The sequence below is a fragment of the Strix uralensis genome, chromosome 33 (assembly GCF_047716275.1).
Source record: "Strix uralensis isolate ZFMK-TIS-50842 chromosome 33, bStrUra1, whole genome shotgun sequence".
Classification (NCBI taxonomy): Eukaryota; Metazoa; Chordata; class Aves; order Strigiformes; family Strigidae; genus Strix; species Strix uralensis.
This window is the reverse complement of record NC_134004.1, coordinates 866,490-889,998: the sequence shown is the minus strand read 5'-3', so window position 1 is coordinate 889,998 and position 23,509 is coordinate 866,490. Positions and strand designations below refer to the sequence as shown.

General features: G+C 70.1%; 3 protein-coding genes across 3 annotated transcripts; 1 reads left to right on the top strand and 2 right to left on the bottom strand.

Annotated features, from left to right (window-relative positions):
* The first annotated feature begins 3,868 nt into the window (after positions 1 to 3,868).
* Positions 3,869 to 7,253, top strand: TSPAN31 (tetraspanin 31). The gene is made up of 6 exons (XM_074853622.1): positions 3,869 to 4,051; positions 5,144 to 5,311; positions 5,759 to 5,839; positions 6,117 to 6,266; positions 6,361 to 6,489; positions 6,586 to 7,253. The coding sequence occupies exons 1-6, from the start codon at positions 3,989 to 3,991 to the stop codon at positions 6,658 to 6,660; spliced, it is 666 nt and encodes a 221-aa protein (XP_074709723.1). The 5' UTR covers positions 3,869 to 3,988; the 3' UTR covers positions 6,661 to 7,253.
* A 149-nt stretch (positions 7,254 to 7,402) lies between these two features.
* On the bottom strand, positions 7,403 to 12,924 carry CDK4 (cyclin dependent kinase 4). The gene is made up of 8 exons (XM_074853626.1): positions 12,876 to 12,924; positions 11,343 to 11,572; positions 11,000 to 11,135; positions 10,751 to 10,918; positions 8,963 to 9,072; positions 8,725 to 8,775; positions 8,389 to 8,524; positions 7,403 to 8,162 (listed from the first exon to the last, which is right to left on the bottom strand). Exons 2-8 carry the CDS (start codon positions 11,558 to 11,560, stop codon positions 8,067 to 8,069), a joined length of 915 nt encoding a protein of 304 aa, XP_074709727.1. The 5' UTR covers positions 11,561 to 11,572; positions 12,876 to 12,924; the 3' UTR covers positions 7,403 to 8,066.
* A 1,304-nt stretch (positions 12,925 to 14,228) lies between these two features.
* CYP27B1 (cytochrome P450 family 27 subfamily B member 1) lies at positions 14,229 to 22,550 on the bottom strand. The gene is given in 10 exon segments (XM_074853782.1): positions 14,229 to 14,342; positions 15,694 to 15,945; positions 16,030 to 16,111; positions 16,856 to 17,064; positions 17,168 to 17,307; positions 17,395 to 17,595; positions 18,376 to 18,572; positions 20,533 to 20,587; positions 20,590 to 20,722; positions 22,347 to 22,550. Coding segments are annotated over 10 exon segments (1,587 nt in total).
* Between the last annotated feature and the right edge of the window lie 959 nt (positions 22,551 to 23,509).

Below are 23,509 nucleotides of genomic sequence, written 5' to 3'. Positions count from 1 at the left end.
GGTTGGGGACGTGCCAGGGACACGCATGTGCTGGGGACGCAACGGGGCGCTGAGAGCTGCACCCCCGGGAGTCTTGTGCAGCCCCAGACACGCTGGGGACACGTGTGCAGCCACACGGACACGCTAAGGACGGGTGTGCGGTGACATGGACACACCAGGGACACATGTGCAGCCACAGAGACACGCTAGGGACATGTGTGCGGTGACAAGGACACACTAGGGACATGTGTGTGGTGACAAGGACACGCTAGGGACATGTGTGCGGTGACATGGACACACTAGGGACATGTGTGTGGTGACGAGGACATGTTAGGGACATGTGTGTGGTGATGGGGACATGCTAGGGACATGTGTGTGGTGACGAGGACACGCTAGGGACATGTGTGCGGTGACAAGGACACACTAGGGACATGTGTGTGGTGACGAGGACATGTTAGGGACATGTGTGTGGTGATGGGGACACACTAGGGACATGTGTGCAGTGACAAGGACATGTTAGGGACATGTGTGTAGCCACACAGACACGCTAAGGACACACGTGCAGTGACAAGGACACACTGGAGACACATGTGCAGTCACAGAGACACAGTAGGGACATTTGTGCAGCCACATGGACATGCTCAGGATGGGTGACATGGACACACTAGGGACACATGTGCAGCCGCAGAGACACGCTAGGGACATGTGTGTGGTGACAAGGACATGGTAGGGACATGTGTGCAGCCACACAGACATGCTAAGGACACACATGCAGTGACAAGGACACACTGGAGACACGTGTGCAGCCACAGAGACACGCTAGGGACATGTGTGCAGCCACATGGACACGCTAAGGACGGGTGTGCGGTGACATGGACACACTAGGGACACATGAGCAGCTGCAGAGACACGCTAGGGACATGTGTGCAGTGACAAGGACACACTAGGGACATGTGTGGTGATGTGGACACACTGGGGACATGTGAGCAGTGACAAGGACACGGTAGGGACACGTGTGCAGCCACACGGACACGCTAAGGCCACGCGTGTGGTGACAAGGACACACTAAAGCCACGTGTGTGGTGACAAGGACACGTTAAGACCATGTGTGTGGTGACAAGGACACGCTAAGGCTATGTGTGTGGTGACAAGGACACGCTAAGGCCACGCATGTGGTGACAAGGACACGTTAAGGCCATGTGTGAGGTGACAAGGACACGCTAAGGCCACGCGTGCAGTGACAAGGACATGCTAAGGCCACGTGTGCGGTGACAAGGACATGCTAAGGCCACGCGTGTGGTGACAAGGACACGTTAAGGCCACGTGTGTGGTGACAAGGACACACTAAAGCCACGTGTGTGGTGACAAGGACACGCTAAGGCCACGTGTGCGGTGACAAGGACACGCTAAGGCCACACGTGTGGTGACAAGGACACGCTAAGACCATGTGTGCGGTGACAAGGACACGCTAAGGCCCCGCGTGCGGTGCACATGCAGCCACGCGCCCCCCAGGGCCACGCTCACCCCAAAGCCCACGACCCCCCCCCCATGTCGGGCTCCTGCGGGGGGGGGGGGGGACACGGGGGCACCGGGGGCCCCTTGGGGACATTCCTGTCCCCCAGCCCCCCCCCGGGGCCAGGCTCAGGGTGCAGCCCCGGGGGGGGCAGGAGGAAACACCCCCCCTCCCCCCCCAGCGTCCCACCACCCTGACGTGACCGAGGACCCGGGGCGGGGGGGTCCCAGCACCCATCGGGGGGGGGGGGGACAGCAGCAGTGTCACTGTCCCCTGCGCCACCCCCCGGGCAGAGGCGGGGAGATGGGGGGGGGGAGGGGGGCAGGTCAAATTTGGGGCTGGGGGGACACGCGGGGGGACGGAGGGACGGACAGAGGGACGGCTGGGGACATGTGGGGGGACAGAGGACGGACAGACGGACATGGGGACGACTGGGGCACACGTGGGGGGGGGACAGATGGACAGAGGGACGGAGGGACAGAGGGATGGACACAGGGAGGGCTGGGGGACACGCGGGGGGACAGAGGGACAGACACACGGACAGACGGACACGGGGACAGACGGACACAGGGACAGCTGGGGGACACGCGGGGGGACGGACACAGGGACAGATGGACAGAGGGACAGACATGGGGACAGCTGGGGGGATGCGGGGGCACGGACAGACGGACACAGGGATGGATGGACAGAGGGACGGACATGGGGACGGCTGGGGGACATGGGGGGGACAGAGGACGGACAGACGGACACGGGGATGACTGGGGCACACATGGGGGGGGACGGATGGACAGAGGGACGGACGCACGGACAGATGGACACGGGGACAGACAGATATGGGGACGGCTGGGGGGACACGCGGGGGGACAGGACAGACGCACGGACAGACGGACACAGGGACAGATGGACACAGGGACAGCTGGGGGACACGTGGGGACACGGACAGACAGACACAGGGATGGATGGACAGAGGGACAGACACGGGGACAGCTGGGGGACACGCGGGGGGACAGGACAGACGCACGGACAGACGGACACGGGGACAGTTGGGGACACGCGGGGGGACGGACACACAGCCCCCCTTTTACCCCAGCCCCTCGTGGCCGTGCAGGGCCCCCCCGGGGGGGGAAATGTCCCCCCCAGCCCCCCCGGAACCAACTCTGGGGCGGACTGGGAGTATCTTGGGGTCCGGGGGGGCTGTGGGGGGTGTGGGAAGGGGGTAGGTTGGGGGGGGGGGGGTCTGGGGGGGTTGTGGGGAGCCCTGGGAGAATGAGGGGGGGGGCTATGGGGTACCTGGGGGGGGCTATAGGGGAGCGTGGCGCAGACTGGAGAAGTTTGGGGGGGCCATGGGGGTGCCCAGGGGTGGGGGGGGGGGCATGGGCAGCCTGGGGGGGGGGCACAGGGGTCAGGGGAATTTTGGGGGGTCTATGGGTCTGGGGGGTAGAGGGGGGGTCTGGGGGGAGTAATGGGGGGGGGGGGCTATGGGACCAGGGGGGGCTGTGGGAGGTCATGGGCGGCCCCAAAGGACCTGGAGGGGCCATGGGGGTCCTGGGGGGCTCGGGGGGGGGGGCTCGGGGGGACCAGGGTGCACATTGGAGAAGTTTTGGGGGGTCCCAGAGGCACCTGGGAGCTATAGGGGGCCATGGGGGGGCCCAGGGGTATGTGGGGGGGCCATGGGGGGGCCCAGGGAGGTGTGTGGAACCTGGGGGGTACAGGGGGCTATAGGGGGCTATGGGGGTCCTGGGGGGCCCGATGTAACCCGGCACCTATGCGGGACCTGGGGGGGGTGAGGGGGTCCCTGGGGCACCGGGTGCAGTTACGGGGTCCCGGGAAGGGCTATAGGGGTCCAGAGAGGGGCTATAGGGGCCCTGGCGGGGGCTATAGGGTCCTGGGGGGGGGCTATAGGGGTCCTGAGTGGGGCTATAGGGGCCCGGAGGCGGGGGGGGGGCGCTATAGGGGCCCGGGGGGGGGGTATAGGGGCCCTGAGTGGGGGCTATATGGGCCGGGGGAGGGGGCTATAGGGGGCCGGGAGGGGGGGGCTATAGGGGCCCTGAGCGGGGCTATAGGAGCCCTGGGGGGGGGCTATAGGGGTCCTGAGGGGGGCTATAGGGGCCCTGGGGGGGGTACCGCCCCCCCCCGACTTTTCCCGTCCCCTCCATCCGGGCATTCACCCCGGCCGCGGCCTCAGGACGCGCCGTGCGCATGCGCCGCCCCCTGGGGAGCGCTTCCGCCCTTTTTCCGCGCTGTGCGCATGCGCGGGAGGCGTGACGCGCGCAGGCGCGTGGCGGTGGGCGGGGCTAGAGGCGATGGGCGTGGTTACCAAGCGGTGGGCGGGGCGTGACGGCGCGCAGGCGCGCGGCGGTGGGCGTGGCGGCGGGCGTGGCTCCCGGCGGTGGGCGGGGCCATCGGCGCGGTGCGGCGCTGGGCGCGGGGCCGCGATTTAAAGGGGCCGGAGCGGCTGGGGCGGCGCTGCCCCCCCCCCGGGACCCCCCCCCCGCCATGGTCTGCGGAGGCTTCGCCTGTTCCCGCAACGCCCTCTGCGCCCTCAACGTGGTTTACGTGGTGAGCGGGGCCGGAGGGGCTGGGGAGGGCCCTTCTGGGCTGGGCATGGGGCCTGCAAGGGGGAACAACCCCCCCCCCTCGGGATTTGGGGCTGGGGGGGCCTGTGCCCCCCCCTGTGGGATTTGAGGTCCCCCTGCTCTGGGGGTGCTGGGATCCCCCTGATTTTAGGGGGTGGAGAGGCGCTGTTGGGTTCCCCCTCAAAGGGTGAGGGTGGGGGGCACCTGCAGGGGGGGGACCCCGCACATTTTGGGGCTGGGGGGCCTGTGACGCCCACCCCGGGGGATTTGGGGGTCCCGGCCCCGCTCTGGGGGTGCTCCTGCTGCCGGGACCCCCCCAGCCTAGGGGGGTGGGGTGACACTACTTCCCCCTTCCAAAGGGGGAGCCTGGGACCCCCGGGGGGGGGTCAGGCCTTACTGGGGAGGGGGGGGGGGTCCCCTGTGGTCGCTGGTGTGGGGCAGGGGATGTCCCACACCCACAAGTGGGGAGTGAGGTCAAAGGTCACACACACACACACCCCCCCCCGTGTCACTGTGCCAGCCCCAGCCTTGTGTGTCCCCCCCCCCCCCCTCCATGGACCCCGACTGGCCTGTGGGGGCACCCGGCCCCCCCCGATCTGGGGGGTGGTGGCAGCAGGGCTGGGGCAGGCCCCCCCCCCCCCCCCCATGGCCACGGGGACTTTGGGCTGTGCCCCCCCCCCCGTCCCTGGGGACCTCACCCTGCACACACACCCCCCCCCCCCATGGCCATGGGGACCTTGGGTTGTGCCCCCCCCCCCCCCCCCCCACTGGCCTTGGGGACCTCACCCTGCCCCCCCCAGGCTGGGTGTCCCCATCTCTGGTGGCCTTGGGGACCTTGGGCTGCGCCCCCCCCCCCCCCCCATGTCCCCAACCTCTAGAGCAGCACTGGGGGGGGTAAATGACACACAGGGGACGCCCCCCCTCTGCACTCCCCAGCACCGGGGGGGGGGGACACGGGACCCTCCTGTGAGCCCAGTTCCTCCCAGAACTGGGGGAAACTGAGGCAGGGTGACACTGGGGCGCCCCCTCCCTCACTCTAAGGTGGGGGTCCCCAAGTGACACCCCCCCCCCGCAGCTCGTGGGGCTGCTGCTGATCGGGGTGGCCGCCTGGGGCAAAGGCTTCGGCATCGTCTCCAGCATCCACCTCATCGGCGGCGTCATCGCCGTCGGCGTCTTCCTCCTCCTCATCGCCATCGTGGGGCTGGTGGGGGCCGTCCACCACCACCAGGTCATGCTCTTCTTCGTATCCTTTAATTTGAGGGGGGGGGCACACCTGTCACCCCCCCCCCCAACCCCTTCAGTGTCCCCAACCCCTTCGGTGTCCCCTCCATGGAGATGCTGGGGTGGGGTGGGGGACACACACACAGGCGGGGGGGGGGGGGGGCGCTGAGCACTCTGGCACAGCTCCAGCCCTGCCCTGGAAATATTGGGGGGGGGGCGCTGGGTACCCCTGTTTGGGGGGGGGGGGGGGGGGCGCTGGGTACCCCTGTTTGGGGGGGGGGGGCACAGGGGGGGTCCTGGAAGTGCCACCGCCAGGGACAGGAGGGGCGTCAGCCTCCGCTTCACGGGCAGAGGGACCCCTGGGGGGGCAGCGGGGTGATGTGGAGATGTGGGGGGGCACCGTCCTGTGTCCCTCCTGCCCCCCCCTCGATGTGTCCACGCCCCCCCCCTTGACTCCAGCCCCCCCCAGTACATGATCATCCTGGGCCTCGTCTTCGTCTTCCAGTTTGGGGTCTCCTGCTCCTGCCTGGCCATCAACCGGAGCAGGCAGGTGAGTCCTGCCCCGGGGGGGGGGGCACACTGACACCCCCCCAGCCCCACACAGGCCCTGGGGGGGCGCCCCCACCCCCCCCGGGGCGAGCACAGGGATGAGGTGGGGCTGCCCCCCCCCCCCCCCCCCACCCCTTGGTGGCATCTCACTGCCGGGGCAGGGGGGGGGGTGCGGGGTGTCCCCATGGTGGGGAGGGGGATGGATGGGATTGGTGAGGGGGGCGGGGGGGTCACTGACTGAATTTTGGGGGGTGTCTCTGCCCCCCCCCCGGGCACAGGAGGGGCTTTTCAGCTCAGCTTGGCCCATCCTGAGCAACGAGACGAAGACGGAGCTGGAGCGGCGGCTGGACTGCTGCGGGCTGCTGAACCGCAGCGCCGACCCCCCCGCGGCCCGCGCCTTCCAGGCCGACTTCCACGGCTGCCCCGCTGTGAGTCTGCGAGGAGCTGGGGGGGCCCCAAAACCCCTCTGTGCCCCCCCCGCCCCCAACCACTCACCCGTTTCTCCCCCCCCCCCCCTTGCAGAAGTGCAAGACCCTCCTGGGCAAAGACCCCCGCGCCAAGTGCCTGACCTGCGGCGAGAAGATGCTGCAGCACTCGGACGAAGCGCTGAAGATTTTGGGGGGGGTCGGACTCTTCTTCAGCTTCACGGAGGTAACGGAGGGGCCCGGGGGGGGGGCTCACGTATATTTGGAGGAGGGGAGGGGCCTGCAGTGACCCCCCGCCCCCCCCCCATCACCTCTCTTGCAGATCCTGGGAGTGTGGCTGGCCATGCGCTACCGCAACCAGAAGGACCCCCGGGCCAACCCCAGCGCCTTCCTATAGCCGCGGGGGGGGGGCCACGACCCTGCTGGGGGGAGGGTGGGGTGGGGGACACCCCCCCCCGCCACCACGTCCCCCAGCCACTGATTGTCCCCCAGCTGCCGATCGGCCACCCCCACCCCCCCCTCCACGGTGGCCGCATGAAGCCTTGGGCGCGTGGCAGCACCCCCCCTCCTTGTGTGTGTGTGTGTGTGTGTGTGTGTGTGTGTGTGTGTGTGTCCCAGGGCAGACAGTGGCTGGTGGCCACCCCAGGGTGGGCTGTGGCCACCCCCACGCCACGAAGGGCCACTGTGCCCAAGGAGGAGCCACCCCCCTGCCCCCTCCCCCACCAAAGTCCAGGGCACAGCACAGCCCCCCCCCAGCCAACAGTACCGCCCCCCCCATCCCAGTCCCATCCTCCCCAAACTGGTGCATACTGGTTATTTATACACCGGGAAGGGGACCAGCCCCCCCCCCCCCAGCCCCCCCCACCCCCCCCAGTGTGTCCCCTCCCACCCAGCCTGGCCCTGGGAGGGCACCCAGTGCCCCCCCCCCCCCCCCACGCTGCCACTGCTGGGGTGTCCCCACGGCCCCGTTCAATAAACACCCGACAGCGACTCTGGCTCCGGCTCTCTGTGGGGCAGCAGCCCCCCCCTCACTGCCCCCCCCCACCATGGGGCAGCACCCCCCATGTCATAATCTCCCCCCCCCCATGTCGTGATATTCCCCCCCCCCCGCCATGAGGCACAAGAGGCAGCCGAGGAGGTGGGTGGGGGGTCGGGGTGCTGCCCGTGCTCCTTTATTAGCAGAGAAGTGGGGCGCGTGTGCCCCCCCCACCCCCCCAAATCCCCCCCCCCATTGCACAAGGGCTCTGTGTTGTGTGTGTGCCCCCCCCCGGCCCCCCCTGGCTCCCTCACGCGAGCAGAGCACCAGTGCGGGGAAGCATCATCCTCCCTTGCACGTGACTCGCACGAGGATGGGGGGGGGGCCACGTCCTTTTTGCACAAGGATTGAGGGGGGGGGGGGCACGTCCTTTTTGCACGAGGATGGGGCGGGGGGGCACGTCTTTTTTGCACGAGGCGGGGGGGCCCACATCCTTTTGCCATGAGTCTGGGGGGGGGGGGGGCACGTCCCTCCAGCTTGCACGAGAATGTGGAGAGGGGGGGCTGCATCCTTCTTGCACGAGGATGGGGGGGCTGGGGGGGGGCACCTCCTTCCAGCACCCGCCTCACACGAGGATTGGGGGGGGGGGCATGTCCTGCTTGCAAAAGGGGGGGGCTCCACCTCTCGTGCGAGGTGGGGGGGTCCCAGGCACAGGGACCCTGCGAGCCCCTCGCACACCCCCAGGGCTGGGAAGTGTCTGTAACCACGGGGGGGGGGGTGGGGGGGTGGGTGCAGTCCTGGGTGCCCCCCCCGCCCCGGGGTGGCCGCTACCCCTCGCCTGCCCCCCCCCGGTCCTGGAGGTAGAGGTGCCGCAGGGCGTCGTAGGCCGAGATCCGCTTGTAGGGGTTGAAGGTCAACATGTCCTGGGGGGGACAGGGGACACACGAGCGTCAGGGGACATCGGGGGGGGGCGGTCAGCATCCTCCCCCCCCGCCCCCGCGGGTGTCTGCAGAGCTCAGGGTGCAACGTGGGTCCCATTGTCCCCTGTGTCCCCCCCACCCAGCGTCCTGCGTGTTTGTGGGTGTCCCCTGCTGTGTCCCCCCCCCCGGGTGTCGTGTGTGTGTGTGTCCCCCCCCCCCATCATCTCACCAGCAGCAACTGGGTCCCCAGCGGCTCCATCTCGGGGACGAAGCCCTCGACGGGCTGGGGGGGGCGGGCGGGGAAGGCGCAGCGGGGCAGGGCCACGTCCAGGGGCCAGTCGTCCTCCACGGGGAGCCCGATCATGCTGGGGGGGGGACACACACACGCAGGGGGACGGGGTAAGCGCCAGGGGACCCCCCCCAAACCACCACCCCCACCCCCCCCAACAGCCACCCCTTGGGACGCTGGGTCCCATCCTGCCCCTTCCACCCACCCAGGACCCCCAACCCCATCTCAGGCCTCTCCCTGACCCCCCCCCCCCCCCCCGCCCCCCCCCCAACTTACTCAAAAATCTTGCCCAGCTGATCAGCCTCCGAGTTACCACAGAAAAGTGGCCTGGGGGGGGGGGACACACACAAAAATGGGGGTCACCAGCGTGGGGGGACATGGGGACACACACACACCCCCCCCCTGCAGCTGCTGGTACCCCCACGTGAGGGGCCACCGGGCCAGCAGCACCCTGGGGACCCAGCTGTGTGTGTGTCCCCGCCCCGGGGCGGTGTGTCCCCCCCCCCCAGCTCACTTCCTCCGGAACATCTCGGCGAAGATGCAGCCCACGCTCCACATGTCCACGGGCGTCGCGTAGGTCGACTGCAGCAGCACCTCAGGCGCCCGGTACCACAGTGTCACCACCTGCCGTGGCACCTGCTCAGCTGGCCCCATGGCCACCCGGACCCACGGCCACCCGGACCCACGGCGTCCCACCTTCACAGCCACATCAGCCCCATGGCCACCCAGATCTGTGCCCACTTGGAACTCGCAGCTCTCTGGGGTCATGGCCAACCCAACCCAACCCATGGCCACCAAGACCCATAACCACCTAGATCTGAGCCCACCTGGGACCCACAGCTCCTTGGGGTCATGGCCAACCCAACCCATGGCCACCAAGACACAGGGCCACCTAGATCTGAGCCCACCTGGGACCCACAGCTCCTTGAGTTCATGGCCAACCCAACCCATGGCCACCAAGACACAGGGCCACCTAGATCTGAGCCCACCTGGGACCCACAGCTCCTTGGGTTCATGGCCAACCCAACCCATGGCCACCAAGAGCCAGGGCCACTCAGCCCCACCCTCAGTAGCCACCCAGATTGGTAGCCACCCGGTTCTAGAGCCACCCAGACCCACAGCTGCACAGATTCGCAGCCAAACCCGACCCACGGCCACCAGGACCCACAGCCACCCACATCCGTGCCCACCTCAGACCCCAAACTCTGTGGTCACCCAACTCCACGGCCACTGGGCTCTGGGGCTGCTCAGAACCCACAGCTCCTTGGCTTCACGGCCAACCCAATTCGTGGCCACCAGGAGCCAAAGGCCACCTCAATCTGTGCCAACCTGGGCCCCACAGCTCCCGCAGACTTATGGCCACCCAAATCTGGGGCCACCTGGCCCCATAGCTCCCTGGATTCACAGCCACGTGCTAAAGCCACCTGCGACCCACAGCTCCACCAAGTTCCCAGCCACCCAGACCTGTGGCACCCAACACCATGGCCACCTGGCTCTATGGCCACCCAGGACCCACAGCTCCTTGGATTTATAGCCAACCTGACCTGTAGTCACTAGGAGCCAGGGCCACCTAGATCTGAGCCTACCTGGGACCCACAGCTCCTTGGGTTCATGGCCAACACAACCTATGGCCACTAGGACCCATAACCACCTATATCTAAGCCCACCTGGGACCCACAGCTCCTTGGGTTGATGGCCAACACAACCCATGGCCACCAAGACCCATAACCACCTATATCTAAGCCCACCTGGGACCCACAGCTCCTTGGGTTGATGGCCAACCCAACCCATGGCCGCCAAGACCCATAACCACCTAGATCTGAGCCCACCTGGGACCCACAGCTCCTTGGGGTCATGGCCAACCCAACCCATGGCCACCAAGACACAGGGCCACCTAGATCTGAGCCTGCCTGGGACCCACAGCTTCTTGGGTTCATGGCCAACCCAACCCATGGCCACCAGGACCCATAACCACCTAGATCTGAGCCTGCCTGGGACCCACAGCTCCTTGGGTTCATGGCCAACCCAACCTACAGCCACTAGGACCCATAACCACCTAGATCTGAGCCCACCTGGGACCCACAGCTCTCTGGGGTCATGGCCAACCCAACCCATGGCCACCAGCACCCAGGGCCACCTAGATCTGAGCCTGCCTGGGACCCACAGCTCCTTGGGTTCATGGCCAACCCAACCCATGGCCACCAGGACTCAGGGCCACCTAGATCTGAGCCTGCCTGGGACCCACAGCTCCTGCCACCCCGCCCCCCAGCCCCTGGGACCCACACCCCCCTCAGCCACGCACCACAGGGGTCAGGGCCATCTGGCAACTGTAGATGCGGGCCAGGCCGAAGTCGGCCAACTTGACCTGCCCGTTGCTGGTCACCAGGATGTTCTCGGGCTTGAGGTCCCGGTGCACGATGCAGTTTGAGTGGAGGAAGTCGAGGCCACGCAGGAACTGACGCATCAAGTCCTGGGGGGTGACAGCGCCAGCGTGAGCAGCCCCACCCCCCCACAGCCCCTCCCCACAAGTCCTTGGCCCCCCCAGACCCACCTTGATGGTGTCGAGGGGCAGCCCGGGCGCGGGCGCCTTGTCCAAGTAGGTCTTCAGGTCCTGGTCCACGTGCTCGAAGACCAACGTCACCTTGGTCTCACGCTCCGTCCGCGCGGTGGCACAGACGTCCATCAGCCTGGGGACAGGGGGGCAGCGGGGTCACGGCTCCCCCAGGACCCCCCCGCGCTGTTCCCTGACCCCCCCCCCCCCAGTTCAGGCGACGCAAGGTCCTGGCTCGTCCCCACGGCCTGTCCCTTGTCCCTCACCCCACCACCTTGGGGCACGGCGACGCGGGAGGAGGCCACCGCTGGGCCGCGCCGTGGGGCCGCGCCGTGGGTCTCACCGGACGATGTTGGGGTGGTCGAAGTGCTCGAGGCGCTTGAGCAGGGCCACCTCGCGGACGGTGCTGAGGGGGAGCCCGTTCTCCGTCGTCTGCACCCGCACGTTCTTCAGCGCCACGAACTTGCCGCTCTGCCGGTCCCGCGCCTTGTACACGGTGCCGTAGGCGCCCACGCCGATCTCCGCCACCGGCTCGTACTGCGCCCGCCCCTCCTGCGCCATCCTGCCGCGGCCCTGCGCCCCCGGCACCCGCCGCCCGTCACCCGCAGACGGACCCGGCACCCCACAGCTCCGGCACCCCACAGCTCCGGCACCCCACACCCCTCTGGCACCCCCCAGCCGCACCCCACACCCCCAGCACCCACTGCCCTGCATCCCTCCGGCACCCACCAGCCAGCACCCAGCACCCCACAACGCCCAGCACCCAGTGCCCCGCACCCCTCTGGCACCCACCAGCCAGCACCCAGCACCCCACAACCCCCAGCACCCAGTGCCCCACACCCCTCTGGCACCCCCCAGCCGCACCCATCACCCCACATCCCCAGCACCCCACGCTCCTGGCACCCCACAGCTCCAGCACCCCACAACACCCAGCACCCAGTGCCTCACACCCCTCTGGCACCCACCAGCCAGCACCCAGCACCCTACAACCCCCAGCACCCCACACCCCCGGCACCCACTGCCCTGCACCCCTCTGGCACCCCCCAGCTGCACCCATCACCCCACATCCCCAGCACCCCACACCCTCCAGCACCCCACAGCTCTGGCACCCCACAACGCCCAGCACCCAGTGCCCCGCACCCCTCTGGCACCCACCAGCCAGCACCCATCATCCCACAACGCCCAGCACCCCACACCCCCGGCACCCACTGCCCCACACCCCTCTGGCACCCCCCAGCCGCACCCATCACCCCACATCCCCCAGCACCCCGCAAGGCCCCTGGCACCCAGCGCCCCACACCCCCCGGTACACCACACCAGCCCGCACCCAACGGGCCCCCCAGCACCCCCCATCCCCTGGCACACCACATCCCCCTGCACCCCCAAACCAGCCTGTGCCCGCACAGGCCGGCACCCAGCCCCCTGTGACCCCCAGCACCCCCAAACCAGCCCCCCCCCCCCAACCAGCATCCTCCACCCAGCACCAACCCCCACCCAGCACCCTGCGACCCCCCCCCCACCTGACAGCCAGCCCCCTGCCCCCCGCAGCTCCAACCCCCCCCAACCCCCAGCACCCCCCACTCAGCACCCAGCACCCCCGACCCCCAGCACCCACTGACCAACCCCCCCCTCCCTCAGCACCCCCCACCCCCCGACCCCCAGCACCCCCCAATCCCCGGGACGCGGCTCCTCCCCCCCCCCGCGACCCTACAATAACAACCCCGGGGTCGCCCCCTCCCCCACTGACACGCGTGGAAACGGGCAGGGACCCCCCGGGGGGGGGGGGGCGAGGGGGAGGGGCAGCACCCGCGTGGGGCGACCACGTGCACGGGAGGGGGGAGGGGCGGGGGGGGGGAGGGGGGGCCCCGGGACTCACCGCGCGCGGGACTCAGCGGCGCGGGCGGGGGGGGGCGGGGCTGGAGGACCGGAACCAACGAGACGGGGCGGCCGGAAGGGTCGGGGGGGGGGGGAGGGGGGGGAGGGGCACTCGGACGCCTCGGTCCCTCCCGGGGGGGGGCGGGGGGGGCGGGAGTCGCCCCAGGCCGGGCTCGAACCCGCGGCCCCCCCGGGAGGGACACGCGGGACCCGCGGACAGGCGCTGCCGGGGGGGGTTGGGGGGGGACACACACACAGGACACGCGTGTTTAGGCCGTGTCCCCCCCCCACCCCCCCAGCGCCGTGTCCTCCCCCGTGGGGTGGGGGGGGACACGGGGAGACACGGGAGGGGGCGGGGGATGGGGGGGGGGGGGCGGGATCCCGGGACCCCCCCGGGCTCTGTCCGTGGTGCTGAAACGGTCCCACGAGGGCAGCGGGATCACGGGGGGGGGATGGGAGTCACGGGGAGACCCGGGTCCGGGGGGGGCACACGACGCGTGGGCACGGCCCCCAGCCCCCCCCCCCCCCCGCTGTGCCCAGCCCAACCCGGGGGGGGAGGGTGGAAGAGGGGGGGGGGCCTCGGTGCCCCCCCGCGGTTGGTGTCACCGCGCCCGGCTGCCACGAGGGTCCAGAGTCCCCGGTGCTGGCGTCAGCCCTGTCCCCACGGGGGACATTGACCCCCCCACCCCCCCCGTGGGAGGCACCACCTGCGTTAACCCCCCCCCGGGGGTCCCTGTGCTCCCCCCCCCCCCCCCCCGTGACCCCACGGGAGAGCTGGGACATGGGGGGGGGCGGTGACGTGGGTCACGGGGGGGGCACAGCAAGGTCACGGGGGGGTGACGTGGGTCATGGGGGTGACAGGAGGGTCACGGGGCCCCCCCACGGGGGTGGACACCTGTGGGGGGGACACACGCTTTGGTGCTGGGACCCCACTCAGGACCCCCCACACCCCCCCAATCCCCTGTGCCCCCCCCCCGCAGTGGGGGCGCGGGGGGGCCCACGCCAGATCCAGCCGACGGCAGCGGGGCCACGTCACCCCTGGGTGCTGCCACCCCTGGGTGCTGCCGGCACGTCGAGGCAGGCACCCACCCACCCACCCACCCACCGGCACCCCGCGGCGCGGCGGGGGGGGCGCGGGGGGGGCTGAGTCACCCCGAAAAGCCGCCGGCGGGAGGAGGGGGCAGGAGCACCCCGGCAGCAACGCCCCCCCCCCAAAAAAAAAACCCAAAACCCTTTATTATCCAATAAATAAAGTTTTAAATAGAGCCCGCGGGTGTGACATAGAGCCGGGGCCACCACGAGGGCCAGAGCCACCCCGGGGGGGGACACGCGTGTCCCTCGTGGGTCCCCCCCCTCATCGGCTGAGGAGCTGCAGGTTGATGGTGGCCTCGGGGACCAGCAGCGTCCGGGTCATGGGGCGCACGCGGCCACCGCCGGGCTCGGGCCGCACCTCGAAACGCAGCAGGATCTGCCGGAGGGTCGGGGGGTTGGGGACGGTTGGGGACACGGTTGGGGACACAGGGGGTGGCTCTCACCTGCGCCAGTACCGGGTGGACACAGAGTTGGGGACACAGTTGGGGACACGTTTGGGCACATGTCTGGGGACACGTTTGGGGACACGTTTGGGGACACGTTTGGGGACACGTCTGGGGACAGGTCTGGGGACAGGTCTGGGGACAGGGTGGCTCACCTGTGCCAGCGCCAGGTGGACACAGAGTTGAGGACACATTTGGGGACATGTTTGGGGACACCTTTGGGGACACATCTCGGGATACGTCTGAGAACATGGTTGGGGACACGGCTGGGGACACATCTGGGGACACGGTTGGGGACACATTTGGGTACACATTTGGGGACACATTCGAGGACACATTCGAGGACACGGTTGGGGACAGGGTGACTCACCTGCGCCAGTGCCAGGTGGACACAGAGTTGAGGACACATTTGGGCACATGTTTGGGGACACATTTGGGGACATGTTTGGGGACATGTTTGGGGACATGGTTGGGGACACATCTGGGGACACAGTTGGGGGGACACAGTTGGGGGGACACAGTTGGGGACACAGGGGGTGGCTCTCACATGCACCAGCCCCAGGCAGACACAGAGTTGGGGACATAGTTGGGGACACAGGGTTGGGGACATAGGGGGTGGCTCTCACCTGTGTGAGCTGGACACAGAGTTGGGGACACAGGGTTGGGGACACAGTTGGGGACACAGGGAGTGGCTCTCACCTGTGCCAGTGCCAGGCAGACACAGAGTTGGGGACACGGTTGGGGACACATTTTGGGGACAGGGTAGCTCACCTGTGCCAGCACCAGGTGGACACAGAGTTGGGGACACACTTGGGGACACATTTTGGGACACTTTAGGGGACACATCTGGGGACAGGTCTGGGGACAGGGTGGCTCACTGTGCCAGCGCCAGGTGGACACAGAGTTGGGGACACCTTTGGGGACACGTTTGGGGACACGGCTGGGGACACGGTTGGGGACACAGGGGGGCTCACCTGTGCCAGCACCAGGTGGACACAGAGTTGGGGACACATTTGGGGACACGTTTGGGGACACGTCTGGGGACACAGTTGGGGACACAGTTGGGGACACGTCTGGGGACACGTCTGGGGACAGGGTGGCTCACCTGTGCCAGTGCCAGGTGGGCACAGAGTTGGGGACACATTTGGGGACATGTTTGGGGACACGTTTGGGGACACGTCTGGGAACATGGTTGGGGACACGGTTGGGGACACATTCGAGGACACATTCGAGGTCATGGTTGGGGACACATTTGGGGACACGGTTGGGGACACGGTGACTCACCTGTGCCAGCGCCAGCCGTACCTCCAGCTCCGCCAGGCGCCGCCCCACGCAGCTGCGCTTGCCGAGGCCGAAGGGCAGCGACGCGAAGGGGTGGGGGGCCCCGGAGGCGGGGGGGTCCCCAGAGGCGGGGGGGTCCCCGGAGTGGGGGGGGGCCCCGTCCCGGCGCAGCCACCGCTCGGGGCGGAAGGAGTCGGGGGCTGGGAAGACGCGGCCGTCCCGGGAGGTGGCGTAGTGACAGAGGGTGATGAGGGTCTGGGGGGGGGACACGAACACATCGGGGGGGTCAGCGGGGACCCGCGGGGGGGGCGGGGGGGGGGGACACGTCTCGGGGCTCACCTTGCGCGGCACCAGGTAGTCACCGACGCGGATGTCGCGGTCGGGGACGACGCGGGCGTTGGCGGGGATGACGGGGTACAGCCTGAGGGGGGGGGACACGGGGGGGCTGTCACCATCCCTGTCCGGGGGGGGGCGGGGGGCTGGGGGGTGTGGAGGGGGGGGGGCTGGAGGGGGGGGCGGGGGGGCTGGGGGCTGCACATGGGGTCTAGGGGCTGGGTTGGGGGGCTCTGGGTGGGGGTCGGGGGGGTGTTTGTGGGGTCTAGGGACTGGGGGGGGGTTGGGGGGCTCGGGGGGGGGTCAGGGGGGCTGTTTGTGGGGTCTAGGGGGTGGGAGGGGGGTTGGGGGGCCCTGGGTGGGGGTCAGGGGGGCTATTTGTGGGGTCTAGGTGCTGGGGGGGGTTGGGGGGCTCTGGGGGGGTGAGGGGGGCTGTTTGTGGGGTCTAAGGGCTGGGGTGGCCTGGGGGGGGCTGGGGGGCTCTGGGTGGGAGTCAGGGGGCTGTTTGTGGGATCTGGGGGCTGGGGGGGGCTGGGGGGCTCAGGGTGGGGGGCTCAGGGTGGGGGTTGGGGGGCTGTTTGTGGGATCTGGGGGCTGGGGGGGGGCTGGGGAGGGGTTGGGGGGCTCTGGGTGAGGGTACAAATGGGGCTGTGGGCCCCGTCCGGGGGGGGCTGGGGGCTGCCTGTGGGATCCGGGGGGTCGCCCAGGGGGTCAGGGGGGTGTGCAGGGGGCTGGGGGGGGGCTGGGGGCTGCCCGTGGGGTCAGGGGTTGTGCACGCGGCCTTCACCCCCCCCCCCCATCCCTCTCCTCCTCCTCATCCCCGTGTCCCCACCTCAGGGTCTCCTTCACCACGGCCCTCAGCAGGGGGACCCTGCCCAGCGCGGTGGCCCAGGGGCCGCTGCCGGTAGCCGAGGGGTCACAGCCAGTGGCCAAGGGGCCACCACCGGTGGCCAGCGCCGCCGCCAGCTCACGGTGCAGCGCCGCCTGCACCCCGGGGTGCCGCGCCAGCTCGTACAGGCTCCACGACAAGGTGCTGGAGATCTGCGGCCGGGAGGAGGAGGAGGAGGAGGAGGAGGAGGAGGAGGAGGCCGCGTCAGCGGGACCCCACAGAGCCGGGGACGCCCCCCCCGTGTCCCCTCCTCACCGTGTCCACCCCGGCCAGCAGCAGCTCGGTGACGTTGCCGTAAATGACCCTCATGGGGACCCTCTCCCGGGCCAGGTGGTCGGTGAGACACGTCCCCGGCGGCAGCTCCTGGGCCACGCGCCGGTCGATGTGACCCTTGGCTGAAGAAGACGAAGCCCCGTGAGCGTCCCCCAGCCCGTGGCTGAGGTGCCACCAGCTGTCCCCGTGTCCCCTCGGTGTCCCCTCACCGAAGGCGAACATGTAGTCCCAGGCCTCGCAGAAGCTGCGCCAGGGCCCGGGGAAGAGGCGGTGCAGGGCCTTGGGCATGGCCATGGTGAGCAGCGTCGTGACGAACATGGTGTTGATGGAGCGGATGAAGGTCTCCGTGTCCTGCGGCATCTCCTGCTCCAGGCAGCCCAGGCGGGAGGCGAAGAGGACGGAGGAGATGGCTGGGGGGGGGACGGCAGGGGGGGAAGGGGGTGAGTCAGGGGACAAGGGGCACCTTGGGGACAAGGAGGACCTTGGGGACAAGGAGGGGCACCATGGGGAGCCCTCGGAGACACTGGGGTGCTTGGGGATGGGAGGGGGAAAAGGAGCATCCTGGAGACCATGGGGAGCCCCATGGGGGACATCAGGCATCCTTGGGGACATGGTGGGGACACGGTGGGGACAAGGGGCACCTTGGGGACAAGGAGGACCTTGGGGAAGAGGAGGGGCACCATGGGGAGCCCTTGGGGATGGGGGGGGGGGACAAGGGGCATCCTGGAGACCATGGGGAGCCCCAGGGGGGACATCAGGAGTCCTTGGGGACATCAGGAGTCCTTGGGGACATGGTGGGGACAAGGGGCACCTTGGGAACAAGGAGGACCTTGGGGACAAGGAGGGGCACCATGGGGAGCCCTCGGAGACACTGGGGTGCCTGGGGATGGGGGGAGAAGGGGCATCCTGGAGACCATGGGGAGCCCCAGGGGGGACATCAGGCATCCTTGGGGACATGGTGGGGACAAGGGGCACCTTGGGGACATGGAGGGGCACCGTGAGGAACATGGGGAGCCCTGGAGGGACACAGGAGTCCTTGGGGACATTGGGGGACAGAGGGTGCCCTGGGGGACACGGGGAGACCTGGGGGGGACACAAGGAGACCCTGGAGGGGGGGACATGAAAGTCATAGAGCCCCGAGGTGGGGGGGGGTGTCCCCCAGCCCCAGCGCCCCCCCCGCCCCCCCCCACCTTCCAAGCCGAACTTGTAGAACTCGGTGGCGATGTCGGGGACCAGGTGCTGGGGGTGCCGGTCCCGCTGGCGCTGCAGCCGCCGCACCAGGTCGCCCACCACGGTGGCCACTGGCCCCACGTAGCCCTCGGCCGCCCGTGGCCGCAGCAGCAGCCGCCCCAGCAGCCTCCGCAGCCGCTGCCACTCCTCACCCTCCCTGGGGGACGGGGGACACGGGTGACACGGGGCGGGGGGGGGACACACACACACAGGGAACGGGGCCCCCTCAGAGGAAGAGGCTGACGCACCCCAGGTGCGAGCGTGGGCACCCGACGGGCCCGTGCACGTCCCCGGTGCCCACGGGCAGCCCCGGGGGGGGGAGGGGGGGGCGGGGAGCTGTGGATGAGGTGGGGGGGCTGAGCACTGGGGGGGGAGGGCTCTGCGTGGAGTTGGGGGGGGCTGCGCATGGGGTCAGGGGCTGTATGTGGGGTTGGGGGGGCTGTATGGGGGTTGGGGGGCTGCGCATGGTGGCGGGGGGGCTGGATGGGGAGCGGGGGGGCTGTAGCAGGGTTGGGGGGGCTGTGCATGGAGCTGGGGGGTGGCACATGGGGTTGGGGGGTGTATGGGGGGTTGGGGGGCTGTACACAGGGTTGGGGGGCTGCGCATGGAGCTGGGGGGTGGCATGTGGGGTTGGGGGGGCTGTATGGGGGGTTGGGGGGCTGTACACAGGGTTGGGGGGCTGCGCATGGAGCTGGGGGGTGGCATGTGGGGTTGGGGGGGCTGTATGGGGGGTTGGGGGCTGCGCATGGGGTGAGGGGCTGTATGGGGGGTTGGGGGGGCTGTAGTGGGGTTGGGGGGGCCTGTGCATAGAGCTGGGGGGTGGCACATGGGTCTGGGGGGGCTGTATGTGGGGTCGGGGGCTGTGCATGGAGCTGGGGGGCTGTATGCGAGGTTGGGGGTGTATGTGGGGTCGGGGAGGCTGTCTGGGGGGTTGGGGGGCTGCGCCCGGGGATTTGGGGGTCCCGGGCTCCCCGCCCCGTCGCCCCAAGCCCACGCAGGGGCCGTGACGCTCCCCGGGCAGTTACTCACATCCTGCGCGGGGGCCGGGGAGCGGCCGGGGGGGGGGCCGGGAGTGGCTGGCGGCGGGGTTGGGGGGCTGGGGGGGGGCCCTGAATCACGCCTGAGTCACCCCGGGCTCGCCGGGCCCTTCCCGCGCCCGCCCCGGCGGCTGCAGCCCCGCGGGAGGCTCTTCCCGGAACGGGTGTGTGGGCACGGGGGGGCGGGGGGGGGGCTGGGAGCCCCTCGGGGCACAGACACCCCGTAACCCCCCAGGGAACCCCCAGTCCCATGCGCAGCCCCATGGCTCCGTGCACAGCCCCCCCCCGACCCCTGGGCAGCCCCCCAGCGCCCTGCAGACCCCCCTGACCCCCTGGACAACCCCCCGAATCCCACAGGCAGCCCCCAGCGCCCCCCCCCCGCCCCGGACAGGCCCCACAGCCCCATTTGTGCCCCCCAGCCCCCCCTGCACAGCCCCCAGCCCTCGGCCACAACCCCTGATCCCCACGTGCAGCCCCTGGCCCACCTGTGGGCAGCCCCCAGCTCCCCCCTGCAGCCCCCAGTCCCCCCATGGCAGCCCCCAGCCCCCTCCCCACCCCCTGATCCCCATGTGCAGCCCCCAGCCCCCTGTAGCAGCCCCCAGCCCCCTGTAGCAGCCCCCAGTCGTCCCCCCCCAGCCCCCCATGGCAGCCCCCAGCTGCCCCCCCCCCCAACCCCTGATCCCCATGTGCAGCCCCCCATGGCAGCCCCCAGCCCCCCCAGCAGCCCCCCCCAACCCCTGATCCCTATGTGCAGCCCCCAGCCCCGCCCCCGCCAATCCCCTCGTGCAGCCCCCAGCCACCCATGGCAGCCCCCAGCCCCCCCCCCCAACCCCCTGATCCCCACATGCAGCCCCCAGCCCCCCCCCCCCCGATCCCCACGTGCAGCCCCCAGGCCCCTGCAGCAGCCCCCAGCCCCCCATGGCAGCCCCCAGCCCCCCATCGCCACCCCCTGATCCCCACTTGCAGCCCCAGCCCCCCATGGCAGCCCCAGGCCCCCCAGCAGCCCCCAGCCCCCCATGGCACCCCCCAGCCCCCCATGGCAGCCCCCAGGCCCCCCCGGCAGCCCCCAGCCCCACTCACGCGGTGAGCAGCCCGCAGGCGTGCCCGCGGCAGCGCCGATGATCCTTCCAGGAGAAAGGTGGGAGCGGACGGGGAATTCGCCCTCCTGGCGCAGCACCTGCTCGATCAGCTCGGCCTCCGCCACGTGCACGGTCAGGATGGGCCCGAAGCTCGCCTTCCACACCGGCCCGTAGCGCGCCCGGCCCTCCACCTGCGGGGGACACGGGGACACCTCGCTGGGGCGACCCCGGGGTGTCCCCGGCAAAGAGACCCGGAGCCTCGGGGAGACGCCGGGTAGGGGAGGACTGGTCGTGGCGCGGGGCGGGGGGTGCTGCTGGTGTCCCGGTGCTCCCAGCCCCGTTTTGCCCACCCGTGGGTGGCCCCGTCCTGGGTGCTGCTGCCCACCCGTGCCCGGAGCCCGCCCGGGGCACAGCGCGCCCAGGGAGGGGTGAGGCATCAGCACCCGCCACTTGGCGAGAGCCCAGGGCTGGTCCTGTCCCCTCCAAGCCCCAGGGATCGAGGTTGGGGTCCCCCGTCCCTACCAAGTCCTGAAGGGGGGTGGGAGCGGGGTCCCCTTGTCCCCTCTGAGCCCCAGGGATTGAGATCGGGGTCCCCTTGTCCCCTCCAAGCCCCGAGGGGGGGGTGGGAGCAGGGTCCCCTTGTTCCCTCTGAGCCCCAGGGATTGAGATCAAGGTCCCCCCTGTCCCCCTCCAAGCCCCAGAGTGGTGGCACCGGGGTCCCTCCTGTCCCCTCCAAGCCCCAGGGATCGAGGTTGGGGTCCCCTGTCCCTTACTAAGCCCTGAGGAGGTGTGGGAGCGGGGTCCTCTTGTCCCCTCTGAGCCCCAGGGATTGAGATCAGGGTCCCCTTGTCCCCTCCAAGCCCCAGAGTGGTGGCACCGGGGTCCCCCCTGTCCCCTCCAAGCCCCAGCGATCGAGGTTGGGGACCCCTGTCCCTTACTAAGCCCTGAGGGGGGGTGGCAGCGGGGTCCCCTTGTCCCCTCTGAGCCCCAGGGATTGAGATCAGGGTCCCTCCACCCCCTCCAAGCCCCAGGGCAGTGAGACAGGGACCCCCTTGTCCCCTCTGAGCCCCACGGCAGCAGGATCCAGGTCCCCACTGTCCCCTCCAAGCCCCCGGGACTGAGATCGGGCTCCCTTTGTCCCCTCCAAGTCCCAGGGTGGTGGCACCAGGGTCGCCCTCGTCCCCTCCAAGCCCCGGCGTGTGGGATCGGAGTCCCCCTGTCCCCTCCAAGTCCCAGGACAGTGAGAACTAGCTCCTGTCTGTCCCCTCCAAGCCCCAGGGTGGTGGCACCAGGGTCCTCTCTGTCCCCTCCAAGTCCAGGGATCGAGCTCGGGTTCTCCTTGTCCCCTCTATGCCCCAGGGTGGTGGGACCAGGATCCTGCTGTCCCCACCAAGCCCCAGAGTGGTGAGAACGGGTCCCCCCCTGTCCCCCACCGAGTCCCAGGGCAGCAAGACCAGGGTCCCCCCGTCCCCTCCATGTCCCAGGGTGGAAGGAACGTGTCCCCCCCGCCCGCTCCATGCCCCAGTGCGGGAGGACCGGAGTCCTCCTCATCTCTCTCAAGCCCCGAGGCAATTGGACCAGGGTCCCGCTGTCCCCTCCAAGCCCCAGGGAGGGGGGACCGAGGTCCCCTTGTCCCCTCCAAGCCCCAGAGCAGTGGCAATGGCGTCCCCCTGTCCCCTCCATGCCCTCAGACAGTGGGAACAGGGTCCCCAGGTCCCCCCCCAAGCCCCGTGGGAGTGAGATTTGGGTCCCCCGTGCCCCCAGCCCCAGCCGGGGGGGGACACATCAGGTTAACCCACCCCCCCACCCCGTTACCTGCAGCTCGTGCAGCCTCCGCAGGCCCCCGCGGCAGAGGAGGTTGTAGAGGAAGGCGGCGGGGCTGGGCCCCGGCATCTCGGCCAGGCCGCGGGGAGCCCGGGTGGTGGCGGGGGGGGGCGGGGGCCGCGGGGAGACCCCCAGCTCGGGCAGGCAGCGGGACAGCAGGGCCGCCCGGGCAGGCAGGCGCAGGCTCTGCGGCATGGCGGGGCCGGGGGGGGGGCCGTGGGGACACGGGGGGCGGCGGGGACGCGCCTCGACTGAGCCGCGGGCATCGGCCGGACCCTTATAAACACCCACGTGCAGCGGGGAAAGCCCCGCCCCCTCGGCAGGTGGTCACGCCCCCCTGCGGGCCAAGCCCCGCCCCTTCGGCCACACCCCCTGTGGGCCAAGCCCCCCCCATGGTGGCCACACCCCTTGTGCCATCAAACCCCACCCCCTCCACCTGTGGCCACACCCCTTTCAGCCCTAAGCCCCGCCCCCTCCCACATCAATTTGCATAAGGGCCCCCCCGGGCCAGCCACAGGCACCATCCCCCTCCCCACGGGCACCCCCCACCCCCCCTCCCAGTTCCACACTGGTTCCCAACACCCCCAAACTGGGAGGGGGGGGGTGATGGTGTTGGCCCCACGGGGGACAGTGGGGGGGGGGAGGGGGGGAAACAACCACACAGGCCACACGCAGCCCCCCCTCACCCCCCCCATTCTCAGCAGCCTGCTGAGCCCCAACCCCCCCCCCTCCCAGTTCAACCAGTGTCCCCAGTCCCACGGGAAGCCTGGCTAGCCCGATTCTTCCGGGGGGGGGGGGGGGGGACAGACGACGGGGGGAGGGACGGACAACAGGACAGACACACAGCGCCCCCCCCCGCCCCCCCCCCCGCCCAATTCTCGGGAATTACCGGCTTTCGACACCGGAAGCACCGGCTGTGCCAGTGGAAACCCCCCACCCGTGGCGGGGGGGGGCGGAACTGGGGGCCCCCACTCCCCCCCAAACCAAAAGGGGAGGGGGGGCGCCTCACCCCCAACGGGGGTTTTTCCTTCCCCAAGCTGCGATTTCCCTGGGGAAATTGAGGCAGAAACCGCCCCCCCCCCCAATTACCCCGAGGGGGGCAATTCCAGACACCCCCCCATGGGGGGGGATTTGGGGGGTCGCAGTGATGACGC